The 12,819-nt window shown below is 35.7% G+C and overlaps 2 protein-coding genes across 2 annotated transcripts in view; both read right to left on the bottom strand.

Moving 5' to 3' along the window:
• Positions 1-12,614, bottom strand: part of LOC144959406 (uncharacterized) — a 38,150-nt gene extending 25,536 nt beyond the window's left edge. Inside the window, exons 1-4 of the mRNA XM_078891985.1 lie at positions 12,365-12,614; positions 7,344-7,520; positions 3,056-3,139; positions 1,339-1,647 (exon numbers count right to left, since the gene is read on the bottom strand). Of these exons, the coding sequence (XP_078748111.1) occupies positions 1,339-1,647; positions 3,056-3,139; positions 7,344-7,482 (532 nt within the window). The 5' untranslated portion in view covers positions 7,483-7,520; positions 12,365-12,614. The remainder of the gene's footprint in view (positions 1-1,338; positions 1,648-3,055; positions 3,140-7,343; positions 7,521-12,364) is intronic.
• The window catches only part of LOC144959499 (uncharacterized), a 44,768-nt gene continuing 39,571 nt past the window's right edge, over positions 7,623-12,819 (bottom strand). The window contains exons 8-11 of the mRNA XM_078892114.1: positions 12,478-12,669; positions 9,867-10,063; positions 9,087-9,209; positions 7,623-7,712 (exon numbers count right to left, since the gene is read on the bottom strand). Of these exons, the coding sequence (XP_078748240.1) occupies positions 7,623-7,712; positions 9,087-9,209; positions 9,867-10,063; positions 12,478-12,669 (602 nt within the window). The remainder of the gene's footprint in view (positions 7,713-9,086; positions 9,210-9,866; positions 10,064-12,477; positions 12,670-12,819) is intronic.

Below are 12,819 nucleotides of genomic sequence, written 5' to 3'. Positions count from 1 at the left end.
AATTACAATTTTTGTAGATGACCCAACCCCCCCCCCCCCTTAATATTTACAAGTTAACCATAAGACCTTGGCTGAAGGACATTCTATATCGATTGAGATTAGTATAATGAAGGGTATTGTGTTTATCAATAGGATTCAATAGTCTGACGTAACGTCCTCCTAGCAACGAACAGATTGGTTCTAAACAAAAGAAAATCGGTACTATTTATTCTTCATGTTGGTAGAACTTTATGTCATGTCATGTGATCAGCATATATAAAAGTCAAAACATGATCAGATTGATGATGTTTTTCGCCTCTAGATACACTTTTATGCTTGTTGGAGAAATATTCCACCAGTTACTAAGGTACTATGCGTCATTACGAGGGAAATGACGTCACAACTGTTGAAGCCTATTCTGAAGGTCTATATTGATTGATATGAGTATAATTGTAAGTATCGTGGTAAATTATTAATATTTACAAGGTAGTCGACGATCTTGACCGAAAGTAGTTTTATATCGAATGAGATGAGTATAATGGTAGGTATCGTAAATTGTAAATAACTAATATTTACAAGACAACGATAAGTGGAATGTTATAATAGTCTGCAGGTGAATTAAAAGTTTAACGGTAATTAATGAATGTCTTCTTCTACTTCTTCTTCTTCTTCTTCTTCTTCTTCTTCTTCTTCTTCTTCTTCTTCTTCTTCTTCTTCTTCTTCTTCTTCTTCCTCTTCTTCTTCGTTTAACGGTACTTAATGAATGTCTTCTTCTTCTTCTTCTTCTTCTTCTTCTTCTTCTTCTTCTTCTTCTTCTTCTTCTTCTTCTTCTCCTTCTTCTTCTTCTTCTTCTTTTTCTTCTTCTTCTTCATCATCATTTCTTCTTCTTCATTTCATTTCTTAAATTCTTCATTTCTTCTTCTTCATTTCATTTCTTAAATTCTTCATTTCTACTTCTTCATTTCATTTGTTGAATAGTGGAGACTTAGACAACCCTTGTCCCACGAGAGAAGTAACTGACACACTAACCTGTCTTCAATGTTATTTAAAATGTGACCCGTCATCTCAAAACGTCACTATGTCGAGGTGGACCATATTTACAAATGTGATTGTGAAAATGACGGGAAATTGAAAAGTTCAGTAAAAGTAAATTTCAGAAATATTATCCAATGCACTAGTTAAAACATAACGCGAACTCAAGTTACATTTAAAGAAATAATTTACTCACTGATCACCATCTAAAACATCCCAACATAACACTGTTTAGAGACGGTGGGTCACAGGTTAAAGACATTTCTAACCCCTGTAGCTGAAAAGCAAAAAAAACAAAAAAAACAAAACACAACAAAAACATGATACCTTCCACTGTGTAGTCCAATGTAGAGACAGCCCCGATCGACACAATCTTAGTGTTGTTAGCCATACACTCAGCTGTAAAATTGCCATATTTTATATTAGATGTGTCGAATGCATAATAATCCCTGGTTACTCCTTGTTGATCATCAACCACTCGGTGAGAGTATTTCGTAATTTTGCCCACGGGGTATACTTGAAACTTTGTGGTCCAATCAGGGAGGGTGCTAGATGTGTTGACTTCACAATAAAACATGGCACGTTCCTTTGTCGTGTTGCCTTTGTCATGTACAATCGTTACATTTTCTGGTCCAACTGTGATGAAAGAAGGTATACATTTTTTTGACATCTCTATAATATTTTCTGTCATCATGTGCAGCAATGTGGCCTTGTTGTATGACACTTGCTTTCGGATCGAAGGGTCCTGGGTTCGAGCTTTGCTCGGCGCATAGTTGATTCCTTGGAAAATGATCTTTACTCACATTCTCTCACCGTACTCAGGTGTAAAATGAATACCTAGCCGTTAACAGCGTTATCTCTGTCCGAAAAAAATTGCATCATCGCCTAACAGGCGTCATGTCTTTTCTTACGTGTCACCCATGAGAGTGATTTAAGCACGTTTAGTGGATATTGCTCTATATAAAAGCTCAATGTTAATTTTATTTTCTATCATTGTTCTTTCGTAGTCCGAAAATTAAAAAAAAAAATTTGGCAAGAAAATTCGTCTTTCAAACATCAATCAGTTAAAATGACCCTCATTTTGGCAAAATCCCTCAATCTTGGGACTTTGTAAGTCCCAGGTTTAACAGTTTATGATAGGATGAGGGCCATTTAACCAATAGATATTTGAATGACTAGTTTTGTGGCCTAAACTTTGAATGAGTTTTTTTCAGTGTACTGCTGAGTTGTGAGTTCTCGTCTCAATATGATGTTAAACATCAAACTATGAAATTTGTCCTATAGATAGAATGCGCTTGGCCAAGGAGTTCACAACATTGCCATCCGGAAGTATAACGGACCAACACACAAACGCTGTGTAACCATGAGCTTTTATAGTCTGGTTAATACAGTTTAGTGAGAACAACTCACAAACGCGGATGGCAAAAACAATAACAAAGGCCTGAGTGACGTCATCTGCATACTATCTATAGCAAAGCAATACGGAAAAATAAACAAAACAAAGAACAAAACAAAAACAAAATACAATAAACAATAGAAAACAACAACTCCCCTCCCCCCTCACCCCAAGAAAAAATCCCCAGACAATTAAAACAAAACAAAAATAACATGAAAAATGCGCTCAAAGCACTTTTCAAGGGTTCCGAGCCAACTTCAAATTTTAACTTGTACTAAGAGTAGTCATAGTAGTAGTAGTAGTAGTAGTAGTAGTAGTAGTAGTAGTAGTAGTAGTAGTAGTAGTAGTAGTAGTAGTAGAAGTCGTCATAGTCGTCGTCGTCGTCGCAGTAGTAGTAGTAGTAGTAGTAGTAGTAGTAGTAGTAGTAGTAGTAGTAGTAGTAGTAGTAGTAGTAGTTGTAGGAAGAGGAGGAGGAGGTGGAGGAGGAGGTGGTGGAGGTGGAGGAGAAGGAGGAGTGGTAGTAGGAGGAGTAGACTATTTTAAAAACATTTTTGATAGTATAGGAGATAATTAATCTTACCTTTTGGGGTGGGGGGGGGGGTGGGATATAATACGGGCCTGAATAGCTACCGTTAGTTTACAACTTACAAATATAGGACACCTTGTATTCTAGCATTTGTGATACGCCGTATGAGGAGTTTGCTTGACAGTAGAATGTTTGACCAGAGTGAGCTGGGGAGAATATATATTTCTTCAATGATAAGAAAATTGATAAAACACTTGTTATATACAATGTACACTAAATATTATATTTGGTTATAAATGGGAAGGCGAAATGTGATTGTGTTTTATGAGAAGCATTTACAATCTTATGTTAGCAATTGTGAACAATCTCTTGGGGCAAACAAAAACAGCAGTAATAAGTGAAATCATGATGACAATGTTGATTATGATGATAATATTATAGTCAGATTTGTAATATGTGGCGCCTGTATTTCTTCTGTTTTGGAAGCTGTCTCTCAATGCACAGCTGCAAAAGATTGTATAAACCTCTGAATCAATTTGTCTTATTAAAAATATTTTATCATAAATTTTAAAATAATAGGAAAGGATTTCGCTTTTGACAACTATATATTAAAATCGATAACTGGTAAGGATCAGTATCAAAATTATGAATTTTACGCTTATCCATTTTGAAGGAAATCGTTAAAATGGAATTTCTGGTTAATTGAAACTTAAACGATATACCTATGTATCTGATTATGAAGGAACGAATGGCAATCCTTAACTATCAGCCATCTGTATTTAATAACTATCGATACACATTACTGATGAATACAAATGGAAGTGAACATATCGTGCTTCCAATATTATTTTGATTGCAAAATTTTGAGAGGATGACATAAATTTAATGTGAACTGGTCATAATGTAGAAATTTTTCATTTTATGATACAGTTTTTCCATAAATTTGTACATGCGTTCAACAATAACAACTATAACAAAACCACCAATGAACAATTGAAAAGACATACTGGACACATCAATCTGATGACAAGGCTAATGAAACGGAAAAATTGAACGACTACGGAAAAATTTCGTGGCATCACTATATCCAATGAAATGTAATTTTCCTCCAGTTTACGAAGGTTGGAGCATGCCTTTTCCCAGTCTTCCCTTTTTATATCATTTTATTGCCTCGTCGGTGAGAATAAATTTGGTGTTCCACCTCTCAATCTTTCCCTTTACATGGGTTTAAATGAGTTCGATTGGATTGCGCTCACAGTGACACGAGTGAGGTCACGCAACCTCATCTCAAAATTCTTGATTAGACAGTCTGCATTGAAAACTGTTTCTGGTTTGTTTCTTTTCACTAAGGATATAGTTAGGCCTTTGATAAATAGTCAGAATATGTAGTGCTGTCTGATTGAAGTCATGAAATCATATCAGCTTTTTTAATTGCCGATGTTGGAACCTTGAAGTGATCATGGGCCAGCAAATAGTAGCGTTGTCCAAAACAATTTTAGCTGGGTGCTATGAGGAAAGACAGCAAACGCTTCTTTGGCCAGTCTTCAGTCACTTCTGCATTGACCCCAGAATGATAGCCTCTACCTTCTAGATGATGAAGAGAAGAAAAAGTGGCAGGGCATCCTTCTAAATATCCAGTGTCTTCACCACCTGCAAGAATAACAATGATCCTCTGTCCAGAACCATGGGCTTTTTCTACCAGTATTATCAGACGTCCATTCGGATTCGATTTGTCGGATGTATTTTTACGGTAACCCAGCTCCATACATCTTTGGATGGTATCTGTATCAAAGTTGTTTAAGATCCTTTTCCTACCACGTCGGTCCATACTCATGATCTGACTGTCGTATTTCTATAATCATCTTCTCGGGGTCGACTGTAAAATAGCAAGTCCATAGCCGTACACTTTAATGAGTTATCGATAGATACAATATACAAAACTATTTTTTTGCAGCATTGCGACAGTGGAACCGAAAAAGATTACGCTTCGTATCGTATCGTTTAAAAGCTTATATTGTATTTTGATAGCTGTTAAATGCTATGTTAAACTTTCGTGCATAGATACAATTTTTCAAAGATAAATAAACAGTATTCATTGTAAATTTGACAAAATTTAGTAAATAAACGGTATTTCAAATGATTTAAAGCTAGAGATTTCATATCAGTCTTCGGTAATTGCGACATGATTTAGATTATATGCCATAAATAATATATTCAAAATTTAACGCAAACTGATACGATGTAAGTTTATAACAGTAAAAAGCGAATTCTTTTTATTCGGACACAAGTATGACGTGAACTCATAATGGGCTTTTAACGAAATAGGGCCGAACGAGACGCCGAACGCCGAACCCGAACGGATATAGCCTTCTCACGTGACCATGAACGAGATCTGGATAGTGAAGACTCTCAAGTGGTATGCATCATCGGATCTAAGGTCACGTGATAGAGGATAGCTTGGGTTGCTGTTGGCTTCCGCTGACAAAAAACGGAGAAGGAAAGAATGAAGACTACCTCAGGCAATCAGCATGGGATGTATACATTAACATTAATAATATAGGCAATAGATGACCAGGGATGTGTATTGTTTGTGTATTGTTTGTATATGTTTGTGTGTGTATGTGCGTGTGTGTGTGTGCGCGCGTGTGTGTGAAAGGGATTACACAAAAACACCTTTCTCTGTAGCTTGCAAATGATTACGTATACGATAAATTTGAAAACCACATTGTTTGAATCATCTTGCAAAAAGGAGAACATTTATCTTTGTTTCACAAAAATAGGTTTAGAAATAAAAATATTTCTATTAGATTGATTTTGAAAAAAAATATTGCTCAATTTTTTAAAAAATTAATGATAGTTTCTTTATTTTCCGGTCGATTTTCTTGATTTATATCTCATTTTTCAATTCTCAATGCGACAAGCACACTGATGTATCTCGTGTGATTCAAAAGCGTTGTTTGTTTTCTTAATATCTATATATATATACTGAGAGTCCTGCCTCACTAATTAATTCCTGAGCGTTGAGATGGTGACACAACTATTACATACAAGACCTTGCAGTCAATTCGGCAGGGCTTTTGGGTTACACAACAACTATTTACCCATCGGTCAGCGGTACTCTTTAATGTATACAACACTCACCGCCTTTACGCAAAGCCGCCTGCCCATAAATCAAGATATGAACTCCTAACTGTTCACAAGCGAACTGTCAACCGAGCAATCGATGATTGGATAAGAATCTCAAGATTTCATATAGGCCTAATAAGGTAAGTTTTGGAGAGGTGATATCCCCCCATCCGTCATCGGACAGAACTTTCATTGCGTTACATCATATAAGCTCCGCCTCCTCTTTCTATTCCGGAGTGACGAGATTAGACGAGAGGACGCGAGAAAAAATTGATCACGTGTTCGGTAAGTCGATCGGTCGGTCTGCTTCGGCGTGTAACTATGACTCCGTAATGATAATCCCTCGCCGGACTAACGTGACAGCACGAGATTTCTTGGAAACGGATGAATCCATATCTTATTTTGTGGTCCTAAACACTTTTAACCGTGTAATATCTCTAATTTTATGACAGATTGTCATGTTATGTAGAATAGATTTTTAAAGATCTTAAATAAGAAAAATTTCTTGATATGGCATCAACACAGTCCAAAATATTAATTCATATAAGACAAATCGATTCAGAGGTTGACACAAATGTCTACAACCTTTGATAGAGGGACAGCTGTGCAAAGCCAGAAAAACACGCGCCATTAATATAACATATGACTATGATAATAAATATAATAATGAAAACATTATTATTATTATCATTATTATTATTATTATTATTATTATTATTAATTAATTATTATTATTATATTAATATATTATTATTATATTATATATTTTTATATATTATTATTATATCATTATTATTATTATTGTTAATATATTATATATATATAATATAATATTAATATATAATAATTAATATAATTAATAATAATAATATAATAATAATAATAATAATAATAATAATATAATAATAATAATAATAATAATATAATAATTAATTATATAATATATATATATATAGTAATATATATATAGTATAGTATAGTATAGTAAGTAGTAGTAGTATATAAGTAGTAGTAGTAGTAGTATTAGTAGTTAGTAGTAGTAGTAGTAGTAGTAGTAGTAGTAGTAGTAGTAGTAGAGTTAGTAGTAGTAGTAGTAGTAGTAGTAGTAGTAGTAGTAGTAAGTAGTAGTAGTAGTAGTAGTAGTAGTAGTACGTAGTAGTAGTAGTAGTAGTAGTAGTAGCAGCAGCAGTAGTAGTAGTAGTAGTAGTAGTAGTAGTAGTAGTAGTAGTAGTAGTAGTAGTAGTAGTAGTAGTTATTGTAATAGCTCTTTGGCTTAATACAAACCTGTGCTCACAGAGAGATCAACCATCATTTTTCCAGTAGCCACACGGTTTCCCTGACTGTCAAACCAGCTGGGTTCAGCTGGAGGGTATCCGGGATCAGTCACGTTGCATGTGCAAGAGATATCGCTAGTATTTGTCATATTATTGGGACAATCTTGAAGAACAATAGATGAGTTATCTGAAATTGAAACATATATGATGTAAAGCTACGTCATAGTCTGTATGACCCCCGAGGATGCAAGAATAGCCTAGCGCGAAGCCTGAGTGTCGTAAAAGGCGACTAATGATGTGTGACTCCCCATTTTTTAGTCACCTGGTCCTCCAGGTTGGAGATGGTCGAATGGTTAACACCCCTTCCGTAAAACTCAAACTGTTACAGAAACACAGGCAGTTAAATCAAATCCTTGTTTTAAAGCTTGAGTTACAGTAGTGACGGAATTTATGACGGACGAAAAAAGCTGATAATACAGAGAAGTGGTAAGACATGGAACAAGATAAAAAAAAGATTAATTCAGGATAGAGTGGGATGGGAACTTTTTGGTTGTGGCAATGATGATGATAATGCGTCTGTATTATCCGTCATATTATTAGTGACCAAAGGCTTCGAAACGGTGTTATGGGCCAACTGTTCAAAACAGATTTAAATTTAGAATGACGAGAAACACACAAACATACACACACACACACACACACACACACAAACACACACACATATATATATAAATGTATATATATATATATATATATATATATATATATATATAATATATATATATATAAGTTTTAATTTTGTTCTCACTTGCTTCATGAGTAGAAATTCTATTTTTAAATGAATGTTTATAACCCAATAAATGTGATTATCTTATTAGAACACTCATTCCTCTCAAAAGATGTTCACAAAAGATATTTTTACAGTAGTTTTATGTAATAATAAGTATTGTCTTAGCATTTGTTGTATCAATGAATTGAATTTTGGTCTTGTCATTCTATGAAATACCAGCTGAATCCATTATTTTCTTTTTGAAAACGATTTTAAAAATTATATAGCCTGTTGATTGGAATTGGTGATTTTTCTTGTCCATACACCACATCATTATGACTATTTGTATGCACTTCTAACATAAAATGCTTTAAGTCAGTGAACATGATTTTAACGTCATCTGTAGAAAACCTATTGAGTAGCTTCCTTGCTCTATCATTTCGTTTAATCAATGGTAGGCATGTGTCTTCTTTAAATAATTGCAACGCGGAAATATATCTACCACAACAATTTGCGTCATATTTTCTCCGATATCTAAATTTTCAGTTGGTGTTGCACATTTGTACAATACAATAAAATTCAATACCTAATAAGAGCTAAATTAGACCAATAGTCTTGCCTTTGGTGCCCTGTCACAGTGATAAAAAAAGCGATATGCGTTTGTAAGACATTAATTACAGGATATTAATAATAAAGCAAACATAAATTGCCCATCGAATTCAAACTTGAATTATTAACACAGTTCAAAAAACTTACTTACTTTACATAATCCTCTTTGCTCATTGTGGAACATAGGGTCTATTTGTGGGTCCGCTATCTACTTCTGTCCTTGGTAGCTTCTAAGGTGAGGTCTGCCATTTTGATTTCTTCTGTCAATGAGCGAATCAATGACAATGTCTGTTTTGGACGCCCCACCTTTCCACCCACTTATGGGACTGGTTGGTGACATTGCTCCCTGATCTTCTTATTGTGTGAATGACCCACCTCCATTTCCTCTTTCTGATTTCGGTATTGAATGTCTATGTTGGAGCTGATGTCTTGTGCTATGACATGACACTGGTTGCTAGGACATAACCACAACAAGTGCGGGGTTTTTGTGTACAAAATCTAAAGACAACATTTAAAAATATTTTTAAAACCCTCATACGCGTTCCTTTCTGATATTTTTATTTGACTCCAAAAGGTTCCCTTTTTATTATTACATTTCACTTAACCCTTGTTTGGGGTCTCATTACCTTTTCATTTTAACCTCTCGGGGTTTCTTTCCTCACTAGGGGGAGGGGCTGTTATGCCCTGGCACTGGTTGACCGATGCATCCACGGGTTGTGGAACGGACTGAAATTTTTACTGCCTTTTGTGTTTGGACATAGCGTCATGAGCGTGGATTTTGCTCGTCCATTTCCCTCCTGTCTTTGGTTATGTAAGACTGTTACGAAATGCTTCTGTGTGGGCGGTAGTCCATGACGGGATGGATATATGTTGTTGTTGTTGTTGTAATCACTCCGGAACTTCTCATCTTTTGTTGATGCCGATTGTGTATCAGATTATGCACCAATGGGCCAGAAAGTTTTGAATTAAACTGCGTAGTGTGGGTGTTATCCTTATTATTGTTAGAAATGCACGAATATGACTTTTTCCTTTGACGTGTAAGCAGAATTGGATTCCGTTAACCTACGGTTGTGATTTTGTCATTTTATGGGTTGAGTGATATCTCATAAATATGATTGATGTTGACGAAATTATTTATCCTCAATATGAGGATACCTTGACCTGTATCAGGACGGCTTGTTGTTTTCCACGGATATGCAATCTGGGGGAGTTTTTATTAAATGTGGGTTGTCGATGAATATGACTTCGTTTGTGTGGGTCAAATTTTGCGTTGTTGCTTGATTGTTGCCAATAAATGCCAGAGTTTTGAACAGTTTCATCAGACTCCTCAACGGAGTCTTTCGGCTCATAGTCTCAAAGAGACAAGTCAACGGAATCTTTTAGGCTCATATACTCAAAGAGACCAGTCAGCGGAGTCTTTTAGGCTCATAGTCCCAAACAAACCAGTCAGCGGAGTCTTTAGGCTCATATACTCAAAAGGACCAGTCAACGGAGTCTTTTAGGCTCATATACCCAAAGAGACCAGTCAGTGGAGTCTTTTAGGCTCATATACTCAAAGAGACCAGTCAGCGGAGTCTTTAGGCTCATATACTCAAAAAGACCAGTGAACGGAGTCTTTTAGGCTCATAGTCCCAAATAAACCAGTCAGCTGAGTCTTTTAGGCTCATATACCCAAAGAGACCAGTCAGCAGAGTCTTATGCTCATATACTAAAAAAGACCAGTGAACGGAGTCTTTTAGGCTCATAGTCCCAAATAAACCAGTCAGCGGAGTCTTTAGGCTCATATACTCAAAAAGACCAGTCAACGGAGTCTTTTAGGCTCATAGTCGCAAACAAACCAGTCAGCGGAGTCTTTTAGGCTCATATACCCAAAGAGACCAGTCAGCGGATTCTTTTAGGCTCATATACTCAAAGAGACTAGTCAGCGGAGTCTTTTAGGCTCATATACTCAAAGAGACTAGTCAGCGGAGTCTTTAGGCTCATATACTAAAAAAGACCAGTGAACGGAGTCTTTTAGGCTCATAGTCCCAAACAAACCAGTCAGCGGAGTCTTTTAGGCTCATATACTCAAAGAGACCAGTCAGCGGAGTCTTTAGGCTCATATACTCAAAAATACCAGTCAGCGGAGTCTTTTAGGCTCATATACTCAAAGAGACCAGTCAGCGGAGTCTTTTAGGCTCATATACTCAAAGAGACAAGTCAGCGAAGTCTTTAGGCTCATATACTCAAAGAGACAAGTCAGCGAAGTCTTTAGGCTCACATGCTCAAAAAGACCAATCAACGGAGTCTTTTAGGCTCATAGTCCCAAACAAACCAGTCAGCGGAGTCTTTAGGCTCATATACTCAAAGAGACCAGTCAACGGAGTCTTTTAGGCTCATAGTCCCAAACAAACCAGTCAGCGGAGTCTTTTAGGCTCATATACTCAAAAAGACCAGTCAGCGTAGTCTTTTAGGCTCATATACTGAAAGAGACAAGTCAGCGGAGTCTTTAGGCTCATAGTCCCAAGTCAAACATGTACTCGTAGTAGGAGACGTGCCGTCTTTAAGCGATACTATAACATTTTTATTTGAAAGGAAACAATGTTAACTCATTTTACTACTGAGTTTGGTGAGAGAATGTGAAGGTAGAGCCTTATCCAAGGACTCCATTTTGCGACGATCAAAGTGCCAGTCAAAGCCAGGACATGCCTGTCTAAAACAGAGTCATACCATTCTATTTTAACTCAATTTTCCTCCATTATTTCCTTTCCACATAAAGGGAGAACCTTTAACAACAAAACTCAAATCGAGAAGACCTTTCCACTTAACAAAAATGTTAGGCTTCAACGTGTAGGAGAACTGGAGAAACAGGAAACAGGGAAACAGCAAGAGGAAGAAACATCATAAAAGATGCCACTAAAAAAATGCCTGCATTCCACAATGCCAGAAAAAACTGGGTTTTCTCAAAAAGCCAATTAACAGGGCATCAAATATGTGCAGATGGAAACTTGGGAACAGTGATGCCTGTCGGAAATGTCAGGCAGCTCCAGAGACCAGCAATTACATCATCCTCCACTGTCCAGTAACTAAACTTGAAAGTGTTTATGAAACAGTTCTTAGGGCGTGGGAAGACTTTCGAAGCTGGGTTGACGAAATGAATTTGGAGGTGTAGCCATACGCTACTACTAGTTGGTTTCAACATATTGCCAGATAGATGAAAGATACGATGGGTCAAATTGCAAACTTACGGATGACATGTATGATGATGAAATGATAATGCTAATGATTATAACAAGGACGACGATGATGATGATGATGATAATGATAATGATGACGATGTTGGTTTTGATAATAATTATAATTATAATGATGATGATGATGATGATGATGATGATGATGATGATGATGAAGATGTCGATGATAAGACGATGCTGATGGGATACTAATGACAAACGATATGCTAACGATAATATAATAATAATAATAATAATAATAATAATAATAATAATAATAATAATAATAATAATAATAATAATAATAATAATAATAATAATAATATTAATAAAATAATAATAATGAATATATATAATATATAATATAATATAAAAATAATATAAAAAATAACAATAATAATAATGATGATGATACATAATGTATAGATAAAAACTAATTACCTTTAAAAAAATCCACCTCAATTGAAGAATTTATTGTCAGCAATTTCTGAATTTATGGCCAGACATTTTGCTTTAAATAATCCCGACTGAAGAGGTGATATGTATACTCATACTTATGAACGGCACTTGTGTTATGTTCGGGTTTTTCAAGTATTTTTCCTCAGGAAAAGTGATGGTCATAGATAAATTGAACGCTGGATATACCCTACTGGGATTGATGAGGCACGCAAGGTAAACTTTGTCTCCGCCCAATACTATATTGTTATGATCCTCATATCTGATCATGTAAACCTTTCCTGGGCCATCTGGGAAGGAAAACAATACAACAAAAACAACTCAAGTTGTATTCTGATTATATCGTGCGATTGATAGGTGGTACACACAAAAGTAACACTGCCTAAACAAATTATTTGTGTGTGTGTGTGTGTGTGTTTGTCTGTGTGTGTGTGTATGAA

Source organism: Berghia stephanieae, chromosome 14, assembly GCF_034508935.2.
Source record: "Berghia stephanieae isolate SIO BIC M18660-M18661 chromosome 14, UCSD_Bste_1.3, whole genome shotgun sequence".
Lineage (NCBI taxonomy): Eukaryota > Metazoa > Mollusca > Gastropoda > Nudibranchia > Aeolidiidae > Berghia > Berghia stephanieae.
Note: the sequence above shows the minus strand (reverse complement) of the source record. Positions and strands in the feature narration are given on the sequence as shown.